Source organism: Amborella trichopoda, chromosome 7, assembly GCF_054954075.1.
Source record: "Amborella trichopoda isolate Santa Cruz 75 chromosome 7, AtrichopodaSantaCruz75HAP2 v2.0, whole genome shotgun sequence".
NCBI classification, from domain to species: domain Eukaryota; kingdom Viridiplantae; phylum Streptophyta; class Magnoliopsida; order Amborellales; family Amborellaceae; genus Amborella; species Amborella trichopoda.
The window spans coordinates 6,560,740-6,588,364 of NC_142342.1; the positions used below are offsets into that span (position 1 = coordinate 6,560,740).

Genomic DNA, 27,625 nt, shown 5'->3' on the forward strand with positions numbered 1-27,625 from the left:
CTAACCCCAATTGAAATCACTTGATCTGGATTAAGAATTGGTGGACCGGTCTTAATTCCCACTAAATATCGGAACTTGCCGGTTTTGTTAGGGAACTAGCCGATCCTTTATTGTTTATACATGTATGTATTTTTCCCACAAGAGCAAATGCACAACTTATTCCTGCAAGAGCACCACATCTTTTTCCCCATAAAGCAAATGTACAATTTGCTTAACAGGAGCACCATAATCTTCTCAGAAAGTTACCCGTTTGAGTCCCACCAAAAAAATCTCCAATACTGTGGAGATTAGTTTGATCCATCGAAGGTACATCAATCATCATCCTCAAAAATAAAAACCTAAGATCTACTTTACCTATCCTTTTGTACCAAAATAAACATGCACATGAGCATCTATAGAATCCATGATGCACCTAAAAACAAGGGATCTTATTCACCATCCATCCCTGTACATATAGTTCTTACTCTCTCTTTCTCTCTCTCTCTCAAGAATACCCAAGGTCAAAGCCATTAAAGTCCTGGTCATATTCATGGTCATAGTTGTAGAAGTTGCTGATTTTTGAACACTTGAACTCTAGTATGTCTGCAACCTTGTCAGTGAGTGTACTGCATTGAGTGAGTCTAGGACACCCCATCACATTAAGGTACTCCAGCCCCTTGCAGGACTCCAATATACTTTGCAGACCATACCTATCAATGCCACTTCCCCTAAGGTTAAGCCATTTGAGATTTGGGAAGCTCTTCCCTATAGCTTGTCCCATTTCCAAGTTTATGTGTCCTCCAGAAAACCCTAGGTGTCTTCCATATCTCAACCCAATGAGCTTAGGGCACAGTCCCTCAACTTCATGGATGGCTTTTGCATTTAAGCAATTGCATCCACTGAGATCCAAGAGCTTCATTTCTTTGCATGATTTCAGCACTTGACAGAGAGCTTCCCTTGAAACACTACCGCAGTTTCGCAGAGACAGAGACTCCAATAAGGGGCACCTGTAAATGGAACACTATATAAGCAGCTGCTCTTTCTTATGCTGTAATTCTTTTCTTTCTAATATTTACTAGGGAAAAAGCTTTTAGAAAAAGCTTTTAGGGAATTTATATATGCCACTTTCTCCCAGCCATCATATCTGAATGATGGCTAGGATGGCTTTAGCTATAATGTCATACGTAAGCTAGTGAGCCACTGATCGTTTGATCCAAATCCGATGTCTCAAATAAAATGACCAAACTACCCCTTAAAATTTTAGGTTTATTTTTATCATTTATTTTATCAAGAATATTGTTTATATATTTTATTAGGAATATTTTTATATTTATCTTATCAAGCTTAAGAAAGGATTGGAAGAACAAATGTGGTGTCAATATCATTTCTAAAAAGAATTAAATAAATATCAAATAGTGTTTAGGCGTGACATTATGATTAGGGACATCTCACCTTTCTATTTAAATCGGATGACTGAGAGGGGTGGCATATATGAATTCCGTGCACCTAGTGCTGTATCGAAAGCTTTCCCTATTTACTAAAGTGTGGGGAAATGGAACATTTTCGCATTAAATGATGCAAATATTAATCATTGCTACATATAATTACGAAATGAGAAGTATATGCTAAAATCATCTGCCTTTGGTATAAGAAGGTTATCTAATCATTTTCCAGCAGGGGTCATATCATCAACCAAACTTAACGTCTAAAAGAGAATTTCTCAAACTTTGTGACACTCCCAAGGTATCCGATTTGCACATTCGATGGCCAAGATTTTCACATTCGATGACTAAGGATAATTGCTATCATCTTGTACTACAAGTAAACAGTGTCACGGTATACAAAAAATATGACATGTATGTGCTTGATTCACATTATTGTGAACCCCTAAAGATTCATGCCCATATCACTATAGAAAATGTATATAATGAGACCATTTACTTTTGATACAAGGAAGTCACAATCATGATTAACTGTTAGATTTGTAATTGGGTGGTTGACGATGTGTCATTGTTTAGATGCAAATTATCAAAACAAAATTTCTTGGACATACTTTCATCTCTTGGATTTCACATCCAATGGCTAAACATGATTCTGATCTCCTTGTACTAATAATAAATGTTCTCATAGCATACAATCCCTAAATATATTGAGAAAAGAATGTATACTCTTGTGGAAACAAATTGGACACTAGCTTCTGAGGAGCATGAACCTACTTGAGAGGACAACAAATCTTCTTGATGTACTCTATTCAGACTAATCTTAAACAAATAAAAAAAGAAAAAGGAAAAAACAAAAAAGAAAAAGACCGTAATTGGGCCTAAATATTGCCTACAAAATATCCCCTCCCACGAGGGAACATATAGTGACCGAAATCAAAATCTTTTTCCTTTTTTTCGGTAACTATTTGTCTCTTGGTTCTACGATGTCTCCTCAATTTCAGATCGAAGTAAATGGTTTGTCTTGCCTATGCGCCTATTTGGATGTACTTAACATTACCAATAATTTATTGTTTCAATAAAATTAATCCTGGTAATGAATTGTTTGTTGTTTGGTAGTGCCCATCATAATGTTGAATGATAGTAAACTTATCAGCACTTTATCTAGAAGTTTATCTTTTCAAAAAGCAGTTTTTACTTTTTACTTTATTCAAATTAATTTCAGGACACTCGCATGTTTTGAGCAAGAAATAGTTAGAAATAAGAGAAAAAGTTAAATTATTAAATAATATTATATATATAATACAAAATATATACCAAACGACTAACAAAATATAACATTGTCTAAAATAAATTAATCTCAAGTAAAATAGTCAATTTCAGAAAAAAATATATTATCACCAAAACCGGCTCCAAGGAGCAATTCTACAATTTGGTCCCACCTGTGCGCACCCAAATGTTAGTATGTCTCACCTAGAAAATCAACACACTCCCACATTCATTGCATCATTCCCCATTTCAGAACAAGCAAGGCTTGATTCCTCAAGAAATTGATCAATTCAACTGCCTCAAATAACAATACCCATAGCTACCATATGAACTACCCCACGGGATCTGCATCATTTTTTGAGCTACAAATTTCTAAACTGATGGTAAAAATAGATTTTAGAGGTATCAAGGGGTTTTCATGTCCAAAGTGTTTTCTGGACTAGATTTTGAGATTAGGCTTTACCAGTTTTCCAGATGTCTATGCTTATGATGCTAGCATCAGTTTCTAAGAACATTGAGAGACTTATGAAGAGTTTTCTTTGGGGATCAGAGAAGTTTGGGAAGAAATATCATTTGATGATTTGGGATAGAGTTTGTGCTCCGGTCTCGGAAGGGGGTTTAGGTATTAGAAGAGTCAAATTTGCTAATCAAGCACTCTTGGCAAAATGGTGATGGAGGTTAATGGATGGCGAGGAAGCTTTACGGAAAGATGTGGTGAAGGCCAAGTATAGTGAGGATAGGAATAATTTGTGCGTAGGAAGGAGTAGAGGTACTAGGAACAATTCGAGGGTTTGGAAAGGTATCTTACAAAATAGGAGGTTTATGATCAGTTATTCTAGATAGGAGGTTTGAGATGGTCGGAAAGTTCCTTTCTGGTATGGTAAGTGCTTGGGAGATGTGCCTTTAAAATGGGTTTTTCCTTTGATTTTTAATGTTGTTATTAATCCACTGGCCAAGGTTAGTGAAGTATTTAAGAGGGAAAGGGCAATGTGGGAAGTTAGTTGTCTTTATAATAGAGTTAACGATGAGTTTATAAGACAATTAGCTGAGTTACTTAATATGCTGGAGAATGTGAAGCTTTTCCAAGGTTATCAGGATGAATTAGTGTAGGAAGTTGAAAGTGATGGTTGCTTTTCAGTGAAGCCCGCTTATAATTTATTGTTTCAGGATTGCATCTTTTGAAATAGATGGTTTTTGCGAAAAATCTGGTCTTGGCATGTGCCACAAAAAGTGAATGTTTTCCTATGGGTATTGTTTCAAGGAAAGTCGTTGACAGTGGATAAGTTGATGAGAAGGGGTAGAGTTTTAACTAACATTTGTTTGCTTTGTAAAGAAAGTGATGAGAGTGGGGATCATTTGTTTCTTCACTGCTAATTTACTTATGACATATGGTGTTGGCTTTAAGAAGGTTGGGTATTGTGGGTTCTTTGCAACATTCATATGAACATTATTGAGCAATTGTCTTATGATGGGCTGCCTAAGGTGGGCAATTTGATTTTTCACATTGGTAGGGCAGCAGTTTTATGGGAGGTATGGTTTTAAAGAAATAGGAGAGTTTTTGAAGATGTATCTATGGAAAGAGATATGGTTAAAAAACGAACACAACATACTTTATGAAATTGGTTTTCGGTTACAAAGGAAGGATTTCATATTTGTAAGGTGGACATGGAGGTATTATCAATATTATGAAATAATCTGTGGCATAGAGGAAGATGGGAAGTTCGGGTAATAGGCAGCCTCAAATTGAACTGTGATGGAAGCTCACTTGGGAATCCAGGACCAGTTGGAGTTGGGGGTATTGTGAGAGATTTCCGTGGGAAAACTAATTTCTATTTTGCAGGTCCATGCGGTGAAAAAACTGCAAATGAAGCTGTACTTTTAGCAGTCTTACAGGGGATTCAAATCATAAAGGAACTGAATATCCTCGTACCATGTTTGGTTGAAGGGGATTCTATGAAGGTAATGAATTGGTGCAATTCAGTATCTACACTCCGTGGAGATTGAGATCAATTTGGTTGGAAGGTATGGAGATTGCGAGGGGCTTGTCTATCTCTTTTAGAGATATTTATCGAGAAGGTAATGCGGTTGCTGACTCTCTGGCGAAAAGAGGTGTCTCTCTTCAGACGTTGGTGAGTTATTTTTGTTTCTTTGTTGTAAGCTTTTATTATTAATAAAATCACATAATCTTTGAAAAAAAAGCCCAGGCCTAATGGAAACAACATCCATAATAGAACAATTGTTAAATGGGCACCCGAAAATATAATGTGAGACCTCGACTTGGATCCAACCCAAAAATCTATAGTTATATAGTGCGACCCAAAAAAATTAGGGACCCAGATCAACATCCAGATCCAATTTGAATCCCAATGGTGTTCAAGTCCAAGATTTGCACCTGGACCCGATTTGGGTCCAACATTTGGACCCATATACAGACCCGGATCAGGTCTTGCCCTCGGGTCCCAGGTCGGGTCCCGGTCCATTGCCACCTCCATCTCGTAAAAGGGATGTTCCCAACCGAATTTAAATTTGAAGCATAATTTAATTCAAAGAAAAAAAAGCAAAAAATAAGAAGAGAGAGACAGAGAGAGAAGAACAAGGTAAGAATTGCCTCTCTGCAATTTGATGAAGACTGGAATCGTTGGCGATTGAGCGATAGGAGATGGACTTGACATTGCCTCCACAACGTTTGAGCAGAAAGAAGGTCCTCTGGTTCACATTGGGATCAAGAATGTCTTCTTCCTTGATAAATGAGGAGATGAAAGATTTGTGATCGGACAGGTGCAAGGGGTCCCAACAGGCGGAATCAAGAGAGGCCTCGCGCCAGGATCTACAGACCTGCGAGAGCGAGTGGAAGGATTGGAAGTCGTTGAGGAGAGAGAAGATGTGGATCAAGATTTCTTGATGGAGGCTTGCCCACCGATCCTCCATGGATCAAACTGCCTAAACTCCCCTCTCTCTCTCTCTCTCTCTCTCTAGGGGTTACATACCCCTCTCTCTCTCTCTCTCTCTCTCTCTCTAGGGGTTACGTACCCCTCTCTCTCTCTCTAAAGGTTAAAACTCTCTCTCCTCCCCTCTTGATCGGGACTATCTCTCTCTCTAGAACCAAAAAGCCTGCAACATTCACTTCCTCCCTCTACAAGCCCTTACTCAAAAAAATACTACCTTACAAGTTTAATCCAAGGAAAATTGTTTCAAGCGGCGGTGACCGCATTTTTATATTTGCGGTCCTCGTGGTATAAAACTATCCATTTTAATCCCTATGTTTTTTTCCATTGATTTAAAATGAAGGGTTAAGATTAATTCACTTAAGTTGTCCAAAAGAAAGGCACGGGCTCAACCGGTAACCCTAGCCGGTACAAGAGAGAGAAAGGAGTAACCGTTTTCAATCTAGAGAGAGAGTTGGAAAATAGGAAAACCACCCATACAAGAGAGAGAAAGGAGTAACCATTTCCAATCTAGAGAGAGAGAGTTGGAGAAAAGGGAAACCAGAGAGAGAGAGAGCACGCTAGAGAAAAGGGAAGCAGAGAGTGCGCGCTTGATGTGGATGAAGAGAACCCAATAGAGAGAGACCCAAAAATGCATTTTATCTGAATTTATCAACTCTTGATGTGGATGAAGAGAACCCAGTAGAGAGAGACCCAAAAGCTCATCTTCTCTGCAGATTTTGAGAGAGAGACCAAAACCCAATCCATCTCTGCGAAATCTCCCAATGTCAACAACCCAACTGCAAATTCCATTCCATTGCTGGGTCCTTTGGAGATCTGAGAGCTCTGGGAAGCCATGCCCATTTCAAAGAATGCCCTCTTCATTTCTTCTCTCATCATTTGCTGGTACTCCTCCAACATTGGGGTTCTTCTCCTTAACAAATACCTTCCAAGCAACTACGGATTCAGGTACCCAATCTTCCTCACAATGTGCCATATGGGTGCCTGTGCATTATTGAGCTACCTGAGCATAGTTTGGCGAAAGATGGTTCCTCTTCAGTGCATTAAGTCATGGACTCAATTCCTCAAAATTGGAGCTGTAAGTGTTGTGTTTTGTGGTTCAGTAGTTGGAGGAAACATATCTTTAAGGTTTTTGCCCGTTTCATTTAACCAGGCAGTTGGGGCCACCACCCCAGTTTTTACTGCTCTCTTTGCTTATCTCATGACCTTCAAGAGAGAGGCATGGCTCACTTATGCAGCCCTTGTGCCCGTTGTTGCAGGTGTGGTTATTGCAAGTGGGGTAATTCATATTTTTCATCTTTGCTGTGAATTGCCAAATTCATAACTCTTTCATCTGTAAATTTTGGGAAATTGCCAGTGGTGTGGTTCATAATAGCCTCATTTTTTTTGTGCCCGTGCCTGTCATTACCTGGTTCATGCCTTTACTGAGAAATTCGGGTATTGATAGAATCATCACAAATAACTGATCTGCCTTTGTTACATCTTGCTCGCCCTTTTTGATATGCCTTTCTGATTGAATTTGCTCTCTGTTTCTGTGTGTGCGGGCATGCATGCATATGTTACTTGTTTTCTATCTCTGTATTCGGTTTGTCATGGTGAAATTTTTGTTTTTTTTTGTCGTTGGTAGGGAGAGCCAAGCTTCCACTTGTACGGTTTTATCATGTGCATTGGAGCAACAGCAGCAAGGGCTTTCAAGTCGGTCCTTCAGGGGATATTGTTGTCATCAGAAGGGTTAGTTGAAGTAGCTCCCTTTAAATCTCTCTCAGCCCTTTTAGGATTTTCTTGTCAGTTGTTTATTTTGTGTACAGCAGAATACTTATTTCTATATGAAGTCCAATGTGCTTTTATTTACTCAGTATTTTTCGCTTTTTTGTTTTCTATTATACGTTGTCTAATGATAGTTTTGTAAAACGTTTCTTAATTTGGCAATTCTGTCAATTTCTCTTTTGTTTTCTAGTAAATAAGGGAGGTGATTCTGTAATTGGCATGTTTCAAAATAGACTAGGATCATCTTTCCTTTGCTTCCCTAATAATTGATATCTGGATTCTCAAATATACTTTTCAGCCTTCCCAATTTCAAGGGAATGATAGGAGGAATAAGGTTCATACTTGTGCTTTTTCTGAAATCACTATTTTCCCTAGAACCCTCAAATGGGTTATTCTAGTAAATCTTCTGGCCTTCCTGGATAGTGGCATAACTTTTGGGAACCCTGACATGAAAGCCTTTAAATTATGATTACTCGAAGTTTAGACCCAAGCCTTCTGACTATTGGGTCTCTGGCCATTAAGAATCAAGCATCTCCATAGTCCAGTATGTATTCCTATGCTGATCTTGGGAATCAAGCAGCTTGTCAGCCTTGACCTTGAGTTTGTATATTATGTTGATTGTACTATTTGTTGTGTAAAAACATGTATCTATTGTCATTAAATACTTCTTGATTATCATGTAATTGTAGGTGCAGTGAAGCCATTTTTCCCAAGTCCTTTGTATATATCCCAAGTGCTTAATTATGCATAAGTTAGAATCTTTGCTTCTAATCCAATTCTTACTTTGATATATCCAACTGTAGCCCTCACCTCATATCGTATTTTGTATTATGGCATTCTCTCATGATGTTGTAATTTTATCATTCCATAAATATTACAAGCGTGACATGGTGAATGAACGTATTCCTTTAAAAAGTAACACCCCTGATGTTTTCTCCCCATATCTTAATATTTGGCTTTTATGTGTTGCACCAAAATTTAGTAAGTACTCATTGAAATCAGTGTATATCTTACCCTTTTTACTTGCAGGGAGAAGTTGAATTCCATGAACTTGTTGCTGTATAGTTTTGGTTTTGTTGCCTGCTGTTCTTGTTATGGAATCAAATTTGGCAGATATCATTCTTTCACTTGGAAAGGATAGGTTTATGTTTTTCCTTATTTTGGTGAACTCTACCATGGCTTACTCAGTCCAACTTCTTGGTGACAAAGCATACAACTCCTCTGACTCTCCAGGTTTGATATTTCTCCATGCATTTTTCTTGTGAATTCCCTTTAAATATGGAAGTTTTTAGGTTTTAATGATGCATTTTGACTACCTCCTTGAGCTTAGTTGCTTTCTTTAACTTTCTCTATGGCATAAAATTGATCTCTGCACTTTGATGCTTGACTTAATTGAAATACAAGGATGTGAATAGTTTTACCATGTTTTAAACTGATGAAATTGAGTGGGAGTTTTCAAATTGATATTTAACTCGGCATCTATTTCTTTCATTTTTCAAAAGGTTGTTTCCTTCTTTTGTTCTTTCATTCTCTTCGTGGTTAAAGCATTTCTGCTTAGACTAATCACATTGCGTTGAATTTCCTTAAGATGACGTCAACATCCAGTGGCCATGGAACTTGGTTGACTTACTTCAGCAGGGGGTCCTCATTCCTCAACCATGCAGCCAAAGAATCATCGAAGGGCTTGCACTTTCTTTGTCATTAACAATGTGTAGCTTTTCCTTTGTTTTTGGTATGCAGATCCCAAAACATATAGAGAGCTATAACATTCCATATGAGCTGTTGTATCTTGTGGGCTTGCGCTTTCTTGAACCGTCACATTGGTTCTGGAACAATTTCTTCTGATGTTACTATAAGGGATTGTTTCTCTGTTCTTTTATTGATCATATCTGGGAAGTCTATATTCCACATATAATTTGTGTCTAGAGATCGCCGATCTTTTTATTTTCTTCTTTTCCACCTCTTTTTTTTTCCTTTTGCCTAAGATCACTTACAACTAACCTTATTGCAAAAACCCTTGCTTCAAAGAAAATAAAACTAGCAAATTTAATATCTTAAAAACCTTGATGCCACTAAAGCAATTTTCTTTAAACAAAGAAAATAACCACAATTCTTGATTTTGGTACATCTTTTCTGGTAATTAGTTATTAATTATTTTGATTGATGCACTCTAAGATTAAAATGTGCCCAACATGCTGTGAAAATGTGATTTGATGCATTTTCATTAGTAAATTTTTTTAGGGTTTCATGAATAGTTCTAATTATATAAATATTGTTTTAATTGCAGCAACACAATTGTATAATCGCGGCCCATGATTTGAAAACGAAGAGGATTCCAGGCATTATGTAGTCATGGCCCATGATTTGTTAGTAAAGAACACACCAGCCACAATCAGTGTGGAGGATGGTGAGGAGGATAATGAAAGGAGAACAAAGTACAAAAAATACCAGTATCACGGTTCTGTTATGCCTAAGGAACCCAAATGGGAACTTTGACCAAGGGTGAAGGGGAAGGGTATACTTAAATAGGGGTATTTTACATATTTGTAATTTAAAGTTTTGTAGCTAGATATGTACAAACTCAGTTTTGTAGGCATATTTTGATAGAGTGCGTTGCCCTCAAACTCTATGTACAAACTCAACCTTTGTCAAATGAATTCTATTAACTATATTTTGTCTTAGTCCCAGTGAATTGGGAGTTAAAATGGGCAATCAGTGGTAGTTTTAATTACTTCTCATGGTATTAGAGGCAAATTTGGGTTATTTTTTGAGAGCATGTATGCTTCTGTCTTGATATCTACTGCTTACCTGATACTATCTGATATGAATTTGGAGGAATTAGAAATGACATTTCTAACTGACAAATTAGAAATGAAGGCTATCTCCACGCCCATATTATCTGGTGTATGAATTTGGTATACGATTATTTTAGTATTAAAAGCTAAGGAGTACTATTGAAAACACAAACCATACATAAAATTCATAGTGGATAGAGAGAGAGAAAGAGATAGAGTGAAAGAGAGCACACACATCCAAAGAGTGAGAAAGAGAGTAAGATATCTGGGTCATGGGCGCGAGAGATCTAGATATTGTTTGCAACATATGGAAGCTATACACAAATTTCATTTTGAAGCTATATAAAATTTTTATTTGCAACATCAATTTGCAAAACGGAAAGCTATACAAAAATTCCATTTTGAAGCTATTCAATATGCACTTTGAAACTATACAAAATTCTACTTGCAACATGAATTTGCAATATATAGAAGCTATATAAAAATTCCATTTTGAAGCTCCATTCCAAGATAAAGTCTTCTCCACTAGCATTGGGGTTGCAAAAAATTTCTAAGATGATGAGGTTGATTGTTGAGCATTGGGGTTGCAAAAAATTTCTAAGATGATGAGTTTGATTGTTGAGCATGGGCTTGTAAATTTTTTTTGAGATGATGAACTTGAGGGTTGACCATTGGGCTTGTACAAAAAACTCCAGTCTTGTTGACTACAAATAACTCCTTTTGATGCTCACTATTGTCTTGTTGATCACAAAAGAGTGGGATCTCATTGTCCTCACCATCTCCAGTTGCTACGACATTATCTTAACTCGTATCTATAAAATTGTCTTGTGGGACTTCATTGTCCTCACCATCCCCAATTGCTATGACATTATCATAACTCACATTAATAAAAGTGTTTTTATAGAACTCATCCTGGTCCATCTTATAGGATGAATCTGGTGTACGAGTGCCTCAATGGGTATGTAAGCCTTAATAAGCTCCATATTAGCAACAATATCACCACTAGAGCACTTTTCTCCATGATGTCCATAACTTTTAATCAGTAATACCTAAACATAAGTAATTAACACAAATTCATTTCTATATCATATAGACACAATAAATATATACCTAGTAGAATAATAAATAAAAAATACTAACAAGAAATTGAGTTATAAATTGATAGCAAAACAACTAAAAATTTTAAAATTCACTACTACAAATCACAATAAGAGAGGTAGAGATAGAGAGGGCACTCGAAATTAAGTTTCTTAAGATACAATCCATGCAAAATAGAACAAAAATAACTAAAAAAATATTTTTTTGAGGAATGCCATAAATTTTTTTTCATTGAATTACTCTTCTTCTAATTCCAATAAAAAGGATGTCGATCACTCTTCGAGGAAGAACTAGCTCTCTCTCTCTCTAGACTCTATAAGCAAAAACACGCATCAAGGATTCATAATACCACAAACAACATATTCTGCTTGTGTTGATAATACTTTTGGTTGACACTTCCATTAAATTTGGTTACTAAATTGTATATAGGGAAATATATTTACCAACTATATCATAGAGGGCCAGCCAAAAACCGGTATAACTATTGGAAAGGGAACGAATCGGTTCGATTGATGCAACAAAACAAAAACACGTTACAAAAACACGTTAGAAAAGGGAGTCTACAGCACATGCAAACAAGAAGTAGATGTAGTGGTGTTAAAGTATAGGACTTTGCTCACTAAACAACCACATATGATGAATCACAATGAAAACCCATGAAAAAAAGGAAAAAGCCAACAACCCATTTTAAGGAACACATTCCCAAATACATATTTTGAGAAATCAGCACATTCTCAAAAATATATTTTAAAGGAAATCAACACATTCTCAACAATATATTTTAGGGTTCAATCCCTCACGAAAACCAGAAAAGAGCTTACTTAAGAGAGTAGCTTGGGCAAGGATCCGGAGGTCTTAAGGCCCAATCCAAAAACAATCTCAAAAATATATTTTTTATGCATTGAAAATAAACAAAAATAAAAAAATCAATATAACTTTCTATGAAAAGAAATACAATCCCAACACCTACCTGATTTTTGTCTAAACACTGAGCTAACTCTTAATAATTTCTTTAGTCCCCGTTAAAACAAGAAAAACTACAATGACATCATCAAAAACCAGACATTATCCTCTCTCTCTATATCTCTCTCTCGTAGCTCACTCAGATTGAACTTCTATTCAAAAAAAAAAAAAATCAAAACCCGAACCGTTACCAAATTTTAAGCAGAATAAAGGAATAATAGAGAACAATAAAGAGAACCAGTATCTAACAATGAGCAATCTATAACCGAAATACACTGATTTCCTAAATTTAAATCCTACGCAGTTGGAACGTTAAAATCACGGCACAGAGAGATTGGGTACCTGAATCCGTAGTTGCTTAGAAGGTATTTGTTAAGGAGAAGAACCCCAATGTTGGAGGAGTACCAGTAAATGATGAGAGAAGAAATGAAAAGGGCATTCTTTGAAATGGGCATGGATTCCCAGAGCTCTCAGATCTCCAAAGGACCCAGCAATGGAATGGCATTTGCAGTTGGGTTGTTCACATTGGGAGATTTCGCAGAGATGGAGTGGGTTTTTGTCTCTCTCTCAAACTCTGCAGGGAAGATGGGCTTTTGGGTCTCTCTCTACTGGGTTCTCTTCATCCATATTAAGCGCGCGCTCTCTGCTTCCCTTTTCTCCGGCGTGCTCTCTCTCTCTGGTTTCCCTTTTCTCCAACTCTCTCTCTAGATTGGAAATGGTTACTCCTTTCTCTCTCTTGTACGCGTGGTTTTCCTTTTCTCCAACTCTCTCTCTCTCTCTCTCTCTCTCTAGATTGGAAATGGTTACTCCTTTGTCTCTCTTGTACGCGTGGTTTTCCTTTTCTCCATGTCTCTCTCTCTCTAGATTGAAAATGGTTACTCTTTTCTCTCTCTTGTGCCGGCTAGGGCTACCGGTTGAGCCCGTGCCTTTCTTTTGGGACAGTAAGGGAATTAATTTTAGCCTTTCATTTTAAATCAATGGTAAAAAACATGGGGGATTATAGAAGTTACCTGCTGTAGGGAAGCTTTTCTTTCATCCTTAAAATGTAGAATCACATATGCACCTAAAAAATAGATGTTGTTTTAATGTTGAAAAAACCTCTAATTGGTCATCTCAACATTGCTATGCATGAATATAGAAAGAAAAAGATTTTGAGTCCCAAAAATAGTGCATCATGCAATACATTATCTAGACCGTCAATTTTCAAGATTTTTATATGTTTATAGATCTACTTAATTTTAACCATTTTTGGAGTTTTGAATTTTATAATTTTGAGATAATCCTAATAATTTTTTTCACCAAAATTATATCTTATGATATAGTTTGGAGGTACACCTTAATTGGATTATTTAAGGTTGCAACCTTATAGAAACCACATCTTTTTAAAAATGAATCCAAATAGGTGGTTCATTTTAAAACAATTGAAACTAACTGTGCAAATGTTATCTTAATAAAATTATTATTTCTAATTTTAAATTTTTTTTTCCATATGATCTACTTCTTAGAGACTTCATGTTCTTAAAAATTAAGTCAAAAAATCCTTCTCAAAAATAGATTTTTTAGAGTTATATAGACCGTCTATTTTCAAGTGTTTATGGATCTACTATATCTATACAATTTTTAAAAATTTAAATTTTATAAATAAGAATAAAAATAAATTTTAAAGCCATCATAAAGTTTCTGACACTGAAACTAATCTCAAAACAAATTTTACGGAGATGGACACGGTTTTAATGAGTCCATGTAGAAATAAGTCACCTCTAATGTTTTAACGGGAGGTGACTTATTTCTACATGGACTCATTAAAACCAAGCTTTTTTTATATAAGAATCCCTTCTATATCTAGAGAGTTATGTGAAATCAAGCTTCTCTTCAAATCCGGCCTATGCTTCACATTTTCAAAGAGTTCAAACGATTCCATCATACATCTTTATGCGAACCGAGCTCATAATTGTTGAGTTGTTTCCCATAGATGCCAGTTCACCATCACATGGCTTATATGTATCATACCAATGGCTTAAGCCAACACGTTATATGTGACTCCACTATCAAGAACACAACTTTAATAGAATTCAAAATTGTATTCCACTATATAAACTTCATCCTCGATATAACTTGTATGTTGATTCTTCTACTTCATCAGCCTCATCTTGTCATTTGATTCCCTAACCAGAATCCTCAGAAGGATTTCCCCTTTTTCTCTCCAACACTTGTTCTTTCTGTGGTCGGGTTTACAACAATTCTTCTTGTTCTCTCTTTACTTTAATCAAGCGGTGGACTTGCATCTTGAAGGTCTTCATGATGAATAAACTCAAACCCTTGCCCTGAGCACCATCAAACTCTGATTCCATCAAATATTCATTCTTTTGGCGTTCATGTAGCAAGAAATATGCTATAAACTGTACTCAAGTTAAGCGGATCCTTTTAGCTACAACTTAATGATGTCGCCAAATTATCACAATAGTCTAGGAATGGACCAGCGGCATTTATGCTTTGTTTTTATCTTTCATTTTTTTTATTCTATCATTGAAAGTGTTCAAATGATCGTAAGCTTTCATTCTCAAGCTAAATAATTTTCTCTTTAATAGAATTCAGTTTGTGAGGGACTCATTTTTATTTTAACTTAATAACTTCCCCACAAACCCTTGGTCGTCGTTTTAGCTACAATGTTGAGTAAATCACTCTCCTAAATAAGTATACAAAGACTAGGCTTTTGCATCACTTGTTGCGAATTGATACGCAAAAACCCAAATAAACTGGGCACCACAACCACACACCCAAACACCAATTATATGGTTTCAATAACTTAGGGAAACACACAAGACTGATGTGCAATTAATTGGAAAAAAATAATAGAGATGGAACAAACAAGCCACAAAAATAAAATAAAAGATCAAAGTGTAAACCAAATTCACATTGTTGGCCATTAGGGCTACATCCACAAGCAAGACAACAAGTAAAATCATCAAGAGAAAAAAAGTTGTAACATGATATACAATATTGCCTTCCAATGATAAACCCAATGAAGAATCCCCTATCGACTCACTAAGACACTACCAAGAGATCAACTCTCTTCCATGATCCGTCACCATGAATGACCATCTTGAATGGTCCAAAAGTGAGCAAACTAGCTCACAAACAAAATTTCATAATATTTCTGCAAAATATGCTTCAAATATCATAAGGATGTGTATAAAGTCAGGAGTTACCATTCAGGGCTCTGATATGCCCTGAAAAGTCCCTAATAGTCGGTCACCATATATGTCTTAATGATTGGTCCTATACCCCTAGCCTCTATATGTCCCACCACATGATATTGAAAGAGCTCGAGTACAATTTGATATGACTTTAGATCTGTCGTTCATTAAAAACGATTACAACAAATTTACATCACTCGAAACTAAAAGCGAAGACAAAGAAACTCCCCTCTTAGCCAACGAATCGGCCCAAGCATTAGCCTTTCTATAAGCATGTTGAAAAGAGATCGTGAGTCCTCCTGTCTAATCAAGAATTTCACACCACATAGGCCTAAGGGTCTAAGGAACTCTCTGCTTATTAGAGCACCAATTGATCACGTTCATAGAGTTTCCTTCCACCATGCAGCAGGTCCCTAGATTTTTGTCCCTAAAAAATTTCAGACCTTGCAAAAGAGCTGCAAGATCCACAAAATTAGCAGAGGCTTGACCCAGAGGCCCCGAGTTACCGAAAACTATTCTCCTATCAGCCCCTCTCACCACACCTCCCATACCTGCTTCTCCAGGATTCTCATAAGAACTTCCATTAAAGTTCAGTTTAAAAGATCCCTCCAAAGGTGGAACCCATCTACCCACATGCCTATTTCTGATCGCTCAAAGGTGAATAAGATTGTGCAGATTTCGTAATACATCTATCCAAGAAATTCCTTGACATTCTTTCATAATACTTAACCAACTCCAACTAGAATGTAAGACATTGTTCATCACCCTCTCTACAGACATTTAGAGGTGTGCCTTAAGGTTGACACCTTATACAAACCTCACCTTTTATAAAATGACGATTATTATTATCCTCTTTTGGGTTGGTGTTTTTTTTTTGTTTTTTTTTTTTTGGGGGGGGAGGTTGTCTTTTGGTTGGGTTGCGAATGATAATTTCAATTTCTTTATGAGTTTATGAGAAAATCTTTGCCCCACTTGTCTTCTCTCTCTATAAAAACACAACCTTCTCTGTCTTATCACAATAAGTCTTCCTCTTCTCTCTTTCCAAATGTGATGCATCTCCTCCTCCTATTCTCCAAAAATCCCCACTTATATAAGGATTAGAACTGCCCTCATCAAATAATTTAAATGCTCTTTTGAATTTCCTCCCACTAGTTATTTTGTATGGAATCAATTGGATGTTCAGTGAAAGCTCATATGTCCATTAAGATAATGAAATCTAGTCTTACTATATTCATTGTTGAAGCAAGAAGGGAGTCATCTAGCCTATGGCATGCACGCTGATGTGATCCTAGTTACTCTATTATTCATTAATTTGGAAGATGTTCAACTCTCCAAAGTTTATAGATGAGTTACTTTCTAGCATTTATATATATCATAACTTCACAAACGGCCAACATCCTCTTAATGTTAATAGATAAGTACCCATGTGCGCCTTTGGAGCTAGTTCATAATGACACTTGGAGCCCTACTCAAGTTGCCTATGTAGCTAGGACTCAATTGTATGCTATATTTGTAGATAATTATCCTCATTTTGTTTGGATATATATAACAGATTGTCCACAAAAAAACTATTTATCTTTTGTATAAGGAGGTCACAATCAATTTCGTCTTTTAAATTTCAAAATGGTTGGTTGTAAAAGTGTCATTGAATAGTTGTGACCTCTTTGTATGAAAGATAAATGGTCTCTTTATAGAAAATCCTTATATATAATACACATCTGATGCATTTAGTCGTTCTCAGCATTTTTATGCCTATGTTGAACCCCAATTTGCTCAAAAGATTAAATTCTTAGCTTTGATGGTGGTGGTGGATATTCTTTTTATGTCTTTGAGGAATGCTTAAAGAGCAATGACATTTATCATCAATATTCTTGTCCCTATACCCTGCACAGTTTATGAGCGTGAACATTCGCATATTATTATAGAGTAGTTTGTCAATGAGGCATGCTAGTAATCTTCCCATGCTCCTTTTAACATTGCAGATCATCTTGTAAATTGATTATGAAGTTCTAAACTCTTTTTCGTATATCTAATTCAAAAGCATTTTAGATACGATCCCGATTAGTCATTTTTGTGTCTGTTATTCCCATATTGATGCGTATCAAAGAAACAAATTCCCTTAAAGCTTTTGAATATGGCTTTGAAGATTACAGTGCATGAAGGTTATCAATGCTATGATAAAGTATCCCACGTTTTTATATCTTTTATGTAACATTTGCTGAAACTAAATATGTTAAAGAATCTAACCAACCATTAAACATCAAATAATTGTTTGCTGATGTTATAAAAAAGAGGCAAAAAAAGCATAATCCTTCACCTCATAAAAAGACCTTGAACTTGAAACAAGAATTCTCTTGGTAGAGACAATACCATCAACCTGAGGGAAAATATCTTTGAGCTACCTTGTGTTTTATCAAAGGGACTCATTGGTGATTGATTACTTGATCAAGTTGCACTTTAATATTATTATTATGTTTGGCTTTGCTCTTGTTCTTCTTACCATCCTTCTGTTTTTGCGTAATAATGCAATTTGATGGCTAGGTGTCAGTATAATTGATAAAGGAAGAACTTTATATAAGTGCAAGGTTCTAAATAATCAAATTAGGGCGTGCCTCAAAAATTTCACTAGAAGAGGTGGTTTCGATGCTCAAAAATCCTCAAATTGATATGTCGACCTCAAGATTCATGGATATGAGAAAAAAATGAATTTTTAGTTTGGAATAGTGCATCTTGTAATGCATTTTTGGGCCGTCAATTATCAAGATTTCCAAATGTCCACAGATCTGCTAAATCTACGCTATCTTTGAAGCTTTAAATTTCATAATTTGAGATGAAAATAAATTTCCAGGCCATCACAAAGATTTCTGATACTAAAATTACAACTTTTGATACTATTTGAAGTTGTGCTTTACTTTGATTGTTTAGAGCCTCAGCCTTATACAAACCACACCCACTCATAAATCACAAGGTGAAAGGTACAAACAAAAAAGAAGGGAGGAAATTGCAAAGAATGGATGATTTCTCCCTCTCCAAACACAAAGCAGCAAAGCCAAATAATACCCCATTGCACAACAAACAAAATACAATATGCATGAAAGAGAACAAAGAATACAATAGGTAATACAATATGCATGAAAGAGAACAAAGAATACAATAGGTAAATAAATTTTTTTATAAAGAACCAACATCTTTCTTCACCTAACCACTCTCTTTGGGCATATCTTCATGGCTAGCCAATAAACCATCAATAATGTTCCCTCTATTCTCTCTGTCTCTCTCTGTTCTCCCTCCTCCCTCCCCCTCTCTCTCTCTCTCTCTCATCAAATCTCATAGCCAAAATAGTCATAGTCATGGTCATAATCACAGTTAAAACTAGAAAATTTGAACTCATGAATGCCTCTGGCCTGGAAGGAGAGCTCAAAATCCAGTATCAATCTTCCACACCCCATGACATTTAGGTGCTCCAAATCCCTACAAGACTCCATTATACACCTCAAACCAGACCCATCTATGCCACTTCCACTTATGTTAAGCCATTTCAGGTTAGGGAATTTCTTCCCTATGGCCTCAGCCATCTCATAGCTTATACTTCCTCCATAATTCAACCCCTCCAAATTAGGGCAAGTCCCCTCAATTTCTTCTATGGCCTCTGTGCTCAAGCAATTTGAGCCTCGAAGGTCCACAAACTTCAATTCTTTCCATATTCTTAACATTTGACATAGAGCTTTCCCTGAAACTTTAGTGCAGTCTCTTAGAGAAAGAGACTCTATTGATGGGCACCTGCAAAGGATTACATCTCATTGTTAAAACTCTTAAATGAATTACAGTGAAATTATTTTTTTTTATTTTTTAAATTTAAAATTAAGTTATGTTCTTTTGCAAAATTATTTCTACAAGGATGGGAATTACTTTATCATTCAAACTCCCACCACTATTGAATTCCTATGCAGTCATTGAGAGATGGGGCTCTAAATTGGGTATTTACCAATGGGAAAAGTTTATATAAGGTCAATCTTAACTATTAAAGTAAGATGCACCACAAAAATCCTACTATTCATCATCTCGAACTCAAGATGTATGAACATGAAGAAAAAAAGAATTTCAAGTTCAAAAAATAATGCATATTAAGTTATCTAGACTATAAGATTTCCAAGTGTTTATCGATCTCCTCGACATGTACTATTTTTAAATTTTTAAATTTCATAAATAAGGATGAATCATAAGGTTTCTGACACCAAAACAGAATCTCCAAACAAATTTTAGAGATGCACCTTACTTCATAGGATGAGTAACCTTATACAAACCTGTAACGACCGGCCCAAAATTTTTGGAACTGACAAAAAAAAAAAAAAAAAAATAATAATAAATAATAATAATAATAAATATTAAATATATATCCAAAAATAATTTTGAGCAAAAGTTATTTGTGATAATAATACACTATATAGACCATTCTTTTAGCTTTTCTTAAAATACTTCAAAAACCAAAATATTACTAAATATTCGAACAACCCATCTCTATTTGGGTGGACCTTAGGTCCACCATCTTTTTCTTTTCTTTACTTTTCATAAGGATGACTTTTACTTCTTATAATGCCATAATACGTGCCCCTTTCGATTCTCCATGGACACCTCTTTTGATGACGCGTTACAAAAATTTCATCTCTCTTATATACGTATAGGTCATGATGTAACACGTATAGGTCATGATGTAACAGGAAATCCAAAGGTTAGTTCCTTCAAAGAAAATAAAAAGGCGAGCTGTAATCATAAGGTTAGTTCCTTCAAAGAAAATAAAAAGGCGAGCTGTAATCATACAGAGTAAAGCATAGGTAAGTCGTTATAGTTTTTTCTTTTGAAAATTTGGAGCTTATGCTTGAACACCCTCCTTATAAATAATATGGAATTTTCTTAATTATGCCTGATAAAGGGTTGGATATTCATCATTCAATTTGGTGCATATTTAGGGACGGACTTTAATCTCTTAGTCCATTTTGAAGGTCCAGACCTAGATATAGTTCAGATGAATCAAATCTGATGAGCAACAGTAAGTGACATTTTCTTTTTGAAAAATAGTCTGTTTTTAATAAATACTGATATTTCCATCTAAGATCCTTATTTTATAAGTTTTGTGTGTAAGTGACATCATCTTCTTGAACAAATAGTCTGTTTTTAATAAATACTGATATTTCCGTCAAGGATCTTTATTTTATAAATTTTGTGTGTAAGTGACGTCATCTTCCTGAAAAATAGTCTATTTTTAATAAATAGTGATATTTCCATCCAGGATCTTTATTTTATAAGTTTTGTGTGTAAGTGACATCATCCTCCTGAAAAATAGTTTGGTTTTAAAATAGTTATATTTCATCCATCATCTTTATTTTATAAGTTTTATGTGTAAGTGACTTCGTTGTCTTGAAAAATGATCTGTTTTTTTATAACAAAATTGTGATATTTTATCTATTGTTAGGAATTTTAAATACTGTATATTATTAGAAATAAATGTGATATTTTCGCTTTTAGTAAAATTATGAGATTTCCTTCTACTGTTTTTGAATATTTAGACATTGAAAAATTCATACGTAAATATCTGCCTCATTATTTGAAAAAATGATATTTTTGTACTTGATTATAGTATTGCCTATGAAATGAGATTTTACAAATTGGCAATTCCATAAATTGTGATAATTCCGTATTTAATTTTGGATTCTCATAAAAGTTCGTCTATTGATACCAGACTGTTATCATGTTAGATTTCAAAAATGTTCTTCAGATTTGTTACCTTTCAAAAATTATTGCATAAAATGTTTAAATGGCTACTTAGAGATATTTCAATGGAAGTGATTGTTATTAAATTGCTTCAAGTGAAATCATGTTAATGTTTTCAACGATACTTCGCATATATGATATTGTTGCTTTCTGATGTTTAAAGAGTTTCAGAGATAATTTGAGTATAAGTGGACTTACATCCAGTTATGTCGGTAGGAACTATTTGGACTCATCCGAGACGCTGGTGAGGTATAATCGGACCTGCAAGGATCGTTAGGACCTATCCGGTTATGTTGGTCGGGTCTATTTGGACTCATCCGGGGCACCGGTGAGGTATGATCGGACATGCATGGATTGTTAGGACCTATCCGGTTACGTCGATAGTGACTATTTGGACTCATCCGGGACGCCGGTGAGTTATGTTTGGACATGCAAGGATTATTTAAACCTATCCGGTAGGGGCTATTTAGACTTATCCGATACGCCGGTGAGGTACGTTTGGATCTGCAGGGGTTGTTTGGACCCATTAGAACGCCGGTGGGGTATATAGGTGACTTACTTGGGATGCTAGTAGTGTATTTTATGAAATCCTTTGAATTATACATCTATGTTAAAATGTTTATATGCATTTCCACCATTTGGATTATGTTTAACTGTGGATTTGTGAAAAGTGAAATTGTTATTCATAAATGTTTTTGTTCACAATGCTCCTCCTCATGTTGTTTTTTTAATCTACATTCTTTAAAAAACGTTTATATCTTCCAACCATGATTAGTTTTAAGACCATGATGATCACTTACTGAGTAGCCAAACTCACCAAACTATGGTAAATATTTTTCAAGGTAATTGCAGTCCCATAGTTAAATGCACATCAGGACCAGCTTGTGAAGAAGATACAGTCATGTCATAACTAAATTATCCTTTGCAACTTTTGTTTAACCAATGTAAGTTTTTGTTCTATCAACAGATGTATACCGAGACTTCATGTTAGTACCAGTTGTAAACAAACTTTTTACAAATTTTAATTAATAGAAAAATTTATTTTGTTATAATATATATTAATAGGAATTTGAATTTTTTCCTAGTATAAGAATAGTCGATCGCATCTCGGGAATGTTAGAAATCTTGGGGCGTGACAAAACCTCACCCTTTACATAGAATAGTACGCACCCTTTCGCATATAAGCAAAACTAAAAAAGGAGCTCAATTATATCAAAGAAGAAAAAGAAATAGAGTAAATTACGAATGGACCCGAAATAATTACCTAAAATACAAATTGATTTGGTTATATGCTGAAATTACAATGAAAGTCGGTGAACCAATTTTTCTTTTTCAAAATTGCCCCTAGATCTGAAGATGCTTTTTTTTTTTTATTATTAATTTTTTTGTTAGTAGGGCAGTGCCCTTACTAAAGATAATGCTCGAGCGCCCTGGGTTAGAATCCTCAAACCATCTTGCTAACACAAGAAAACCCAAGTAGAAGCGGTCTAAGGATCCTCAAAGTGTTGTTTTTCTCAAAAAAAATAAAAAATAAAGCACAGTTCGAGGTCCCTTATCCTCGTACCGCTGTTTTTCTCAAAAATAAAAAATAAAGTGTTGTCCGAGGATGAAGACCTCATACTGTTGGTTTTCTCAAAGACAGAAAGAGCGGTTGGAGGATGATGACCTCGGATCACTCATAACTGAAAATGCTGAAAAAAATGAAAAATAAAATTGTAATACGGTATGAAGATGACATCCTCGTCTCGAGAACAACTTTGAAAAACATAAAATTTTCACCCAAAATTAAAGAGTTTCGTATTTTAGGTAAAGTTTTTGGGTCCGTACATAAATCACTCGAATATGTTTACAATTACGAAGAAAAACACCAATACTGCAGTTTCAAGGTTTAACCAACTTTCTCTTCAAGATTGTTTTAAATTTAATAATTAAAAAAAAAAAAAAAAAGGGAGGGAAGAATCTCTCTGAAAATTTCATCAAAAACAACATTTACGAAAATAAACACTCAAAAACCAAAAATTAAGAACAAAGACTGCATTTCCAGCGAAATTCGGGAACGAACCTTTGCGCAATCTCTCGTAGAATGGCATCATCTACGCAGGATCGAGCCGAGACGGACTTTGCTCGAGACCCACATCGTCGAACCACAAAGAGGGCCTTCTGGTTCAGTCGATGCATTGGATCTTTGGGGGTCTCCTCTTCCTTGATGAGGGAAGAAAGGAAGGCATTGTGGTCAGAGATTTGAAGGGGATCCCAGCATGTGCGGTTGAGGGACGCCTGGTGCCACGAGCTGCACACAAGCGAGGCGACCTCGAGCGAGTCGAAGTCGTGTAGGCCGGAGAAGATGTGGAGCAAAATCTCTTCTGGGAGGCTCTCCCAAGACCTCTGGTAAGCTTGCATTTCCATGGATCTACTGTCTCTCTCTCAAATTCTCAGACAGCCCTTTCTCTCTCTCTGTCTCTCTCAAATTCTCAGACAACTCTTTCTCTCTCTCTCTCTCTCAAATTCTGAGACAACCCTTTCTCTTTCTCTCTCTCTCAAATTCTCAGACAACCCTTTCTCTTTCTCTCTCTCTCTCAAATTCTCGGACAACCCTTTCTCTCTCTCTCTCTCTCTCTCTCTCAAGTGCTCCCGACTGCCTCTGCAACTGCCTTTGCCTATCTTACCACCTCAAGTAGTTGAGAAAGCCGTGACAACTTCCTCTTTCTCTCTCTATCTCTCTCTCTCTGCGTCTACCTTCAACCAGCGGTGATTGCGTATCGACTTCTCCAATTGATCCTCGATTATACTCGCCCTAACAAAAAAAAAAAAAAAAAAAGTAAAAAATAAAAAATATTTTCAATGATATAAAATAACCAATATACTTTTTTAAAAGTTTTAAAAGTATTTTCATTATTATATTTTATCAAAAGTTTATTTTTAATATTTTTTATACGAGAGCCTCATTAAAAAGGTGACACATACCAAATTTTATACACATATAATTTGTATAAAAAAAACCTAAAAATAAAATACTTGTAAAATATCGGATCTAAGATCAAATGACGAAAGACTCTCTTGATCAAAATTAGACGGTTGGATGATAAGAGAAACATAAATCTCCTAAGGGAAGTATAAAAACCTTTCTCTTCAATATCTATCTTTGTCAAATGGATGAAATTTCAATAGTCCCAATAAACACTCAAACTCCTCACTATCTCCACGTTTCAAGCCCAATCTTTTTCTCTCTTCCCAGATTTAGGGAATTCGTTGTGACCGGTCCTCTAAATATCCATCCTGATCAGCACTCTTGATAAAAAATTACTGAATTTTAAAATAGGAAAAATGATTTGATAGAAAAAAATTGAGGACCTGGTTTCTAGGACGCCAAGACTAGAAATGCGGTCCTCTTAATAAATTTATTTTTGAGATGAATTTTAAGTCTGAATAACCTCTAACATAGAGATCATGAATATGGAAAAATAAATAAAATTTAAAAACTAAAAATAATAATTATAATAAAAAAACATTTGGACCGCTAGTTTCCATTATTTTTAAATGGAATACCTACTTGCATCCATCTTTAAGATAGATGCTTTACACTTTTTTGACCGTATATGTAGAATTACGGTCCAACCCAAATGAAACAATTTTCCAAAAAAAATCGATCGTGAAAACTCAATTTGTGACCAAGGATATTTTAGAAATAATAAAAATAAAAGAAAAATCTAAAAATAAATATTCATCGTCAAAACACTTTTCAATCGTTATCAAAATGAGAAGACATAAATAAACATATTAATCTCATTTTTTTGAATTAAATTGTTATTATGTTTTTTTAATTTTTTTCCTTGAGCTTGAGGTACTCCGGCTTGCCATGTTGGCAAGCCCGAGTTCTCGGACGAGTCCATGTTGGCTCACCCGAGTAGTCAAACACGGCTTAGAATACATCCAGCCCAACAAAAGCCACCATTAGTTTTTCGACTTACATTCTTAAAGATCTTCTAAAATAACGGTCATTCTCTAATTTTTATCTTCAAATTGGTGTAAATTTCAATCTGCTTCAATTCACAATTCACATTTGCTCTCTAATTTTTATCTTCAGATTGGTAGATGTTACAGTATGCTTGAACTTAAAACAAATTTCACCATAAATAGAGTCACAAATCTCAAGAGAACTTGTTTACGGCAAACTTCATTCCACAACTCAAACCATGGATTTCATGAACCGAAAGGAACAAATAAGTCCTCATAATAATTTTTTTCCAGAAAAAGTTTATATAAGGTTGCAACCTTATACTATTGAAGTAAGGTGCACCTCAAAAATTCTACAGGAGTGAGTGTTCTGGTATAGGAGAACCCTCCCATTGATCATCCCGACCTTGAGATGGATGGAAATGAAGAACAATAATAATTTCAAGTCCAAAAAATAATGCATCTTGTAACAAATTATCTGAACCGTCTATTTTTAAGATTTTCAAGTATTTCTTGATTTGCTCTATCTGTACTATTTTTTAAATTTTATAACCGAGTATAAAAAGAGATTTTGAAGCCATCATACGGTTTTCAATGCCATCTCTAGGCAAATTATACAAATGCGCTTTACTTCTACAGTATAAAGAAGTAACATTATAGAAGCCTCACCCTGTTTTTCTGTGGGCATATGTTCGTTTTGTTGAAGAGGGGGCCGCCACAAATCATAGAAGCCACCACTTCCGTGCTTGGGCCGGCTTCTTGAAACCAACATCAAAAGATGTTTTTATGGCTTGTGGAATCTGTGGCTTCCAAATACTGACTTTCGCTCCCCCATAACAAACGTGGAAATGGCAGCCACAGCTTCCAGAAAACAAACGCGAAGGGCTTGTAGAAACTACCAAAGCCCGCTCTTCAGTAAGTCCTCAAAGCGTTGCTTCCATGGTTCAGCATGGAAGGGGCGGCTTCCTATAAACCATATCTTTTGATAACATTTTTAACGCTCGTGGAAGCTGTGACTTCCAAATGACGACTTCCACTCCTGCGTAACAAGCTCAGGAGTGGAAGCGTGGTTTCTATAAAGCAAACAATACTTCAAAGTTTCACTGCAGTCTTGTTTTTCTTTAAAGGGATTGTATACTATAATACCATTTATCTTTATTGTACGAAAGTCACAATCACTCTTAGCCATTAAATGTCAAATTAGACAGCTTGTAGTATGTCATCAAGTTCAATATTTTTTTTTTTTTTTTTTTTTATTATTTTGAGTCTAATCAATAGAGCTCCTATAACCACCCGATTCGAAATTTAATGCACAAGTATGATTGTGACCTTCTTGTATAAAACAATATCTTTACATACTTTTCTTTCTTTAAAATATTATCCTGAACAAAACATGAAATAATATAGCTTGTTTTAAAATACACTAGTTGGATTCCGTGCATTGCACGTAACAAGGAAATGAGCACGGCATAAATAATCATGTAAATATGCAATAGAGAGCACATAAAAAATAAATTATAAAATAATTATATCAATGTGAAATGTGAGAATAAATGGATAGACCTTTTTTTTTTGGCCTTTTCTTTTTATTCTCATTTGTTGATTGTCTTTATAAAAACATATCTGTTATTCTCATTTGTTGAATATCTTTATAAAAGTATATCCTATATGACAATGCTTAATTTTTAGTTTTAAAAAATTACATTTTTTGTTTACTTTTTAATTTTTCAACATACAAACTCAAACAAGCTTTCTATGCTTCCCCTACAACATAAAACTTATATATTTCCCCCTATCCAACCATCCATTCTGAATGGAGGGCTAAGATTGCCCCAATCACAATGTCACGTTTCTGCACTATTTTATTTGTTACTTTTTTATATAAACTATTTTAACACCAAATTTTGGACGTCCAATCCTCTATTAAACTCGCACTAGCGAAAAATATTAAAACAATATTTTCAATAAAATAAAATGACCCAAATACCTCTGAAAGCTTCAAGAGGTATTTTGATCATCATATTTTATCGAAAAATTATTTTTCATATTTTTTATTGGTGTGCACCAATGAGAAGATGACACGTACCAAATTTCATATTCATACAATTTGTATAAAACAAATTAAAAATAAAATATTTTGAGACGTCAGATCTAAGATCGAACGGTGAGTGGCTCTCTTGATAATTGGACGGCTAGATGGTAGGGGAAGCATAGATCTTCTATGTTGTAGGGGAAGTATAGAAACCTTTCTCAAGAAATAATACCCATAGTTGAATTATTATATTATTATTATTATTCTTATGGTTACATTAGGTGATACTCTTGAATTTATTAATTTAGTTTATTTATGAATTTTACTCATTTATAATTTGGATTTCCCCCTTGTCATTGCTAGATATACAGTTTGTAATCATCGAACTTTCAATTTTTCTAAAATTGATCATAATTAA

General features: G+C 35.2%; 1 protein-coding gene, 1 long non-coding RNA gene, 1 other non-coding gene and 1 pseudogene across 4 annotated transcripts; 1 reads left to right on the plus strand and 3 right to left on the minus strand.

Annotated features, from left to right (window-relative positions):
* Window positions 1–407: 407 nt before the first annotated feature.
* On the minus strand, window positions 408–5,810 carry LOC18444223 (uncharacterized). The gene is made up of 2 exons (XR_016058872.1): window positions 5,296–5,810; window positions 408–986 (listed from the first exon to the last, which is right to left on the minus strand). It is a non-coding gene; the product is annotated as an uncharacterized LOC18444223 (transcript).
* Window positions 5,811–6,049: 239 nt separating this feature from the next.
* LOC105421422 (UDP-URONIC ACID TRANSPORTER 1-like) lies at window positions 6,050–9,244 on the plus strand (annotated as a pseudogene). Its single transcript, XR_016059812.1, has 5 exons — window positions 6,050–6,710; window positions 6,786–6,911; window positions 7,260–7,363; window positions 8,429–8,632; window positions 9,140–9,244. The product of XR_016059812.1 is annotated as a UDP-URONIC ACID TRANSPORTER 1-like (transcript).
* Window positions 9,245–10,491: 1,247 nt separating this feature from the next.
* Window positions 10,492–13,195, minus strand: LOC148781218 (uncharacterized). Its single transcript, XR_016058873.1, has 2 exons — window positions 12,598–13,195; window positions 10,492–11,243 (listed from the first exon to the last, which is right to left on the minus strand). It is a non-coding gene; the product is annotated as an uncharacterized LOC148781218 (long non-coding RNA).
* Window positions 13,196–18,516: 5,321 nt separating this feature from the next.
* LOC110008092 (putative F-box/LRR-repeat protein 23) lies at window positions 18,517–23,870 on the minus strand. The gene is made up of 2 exons (XM_020673458.2): window positions 23,284–23,870; window positions 18,517–19,232 (listed from the first exon to the last, which is right to left on the minus strand). Exons 1-2 carry the CDS (start codon window positions 23,625–23,627, stop codon window positions 18,773–18,775), a joined length of 804 nt encoding a protein of 267 aa, XP_020529117.1. The 5' UTR covers window positions 23,628–23,870; the 3' UTR covers window positions 18,517–18,772.
* Between the last annotated feature and the right edge of the window lie 3,755 nt (window positions 23,871–27,625).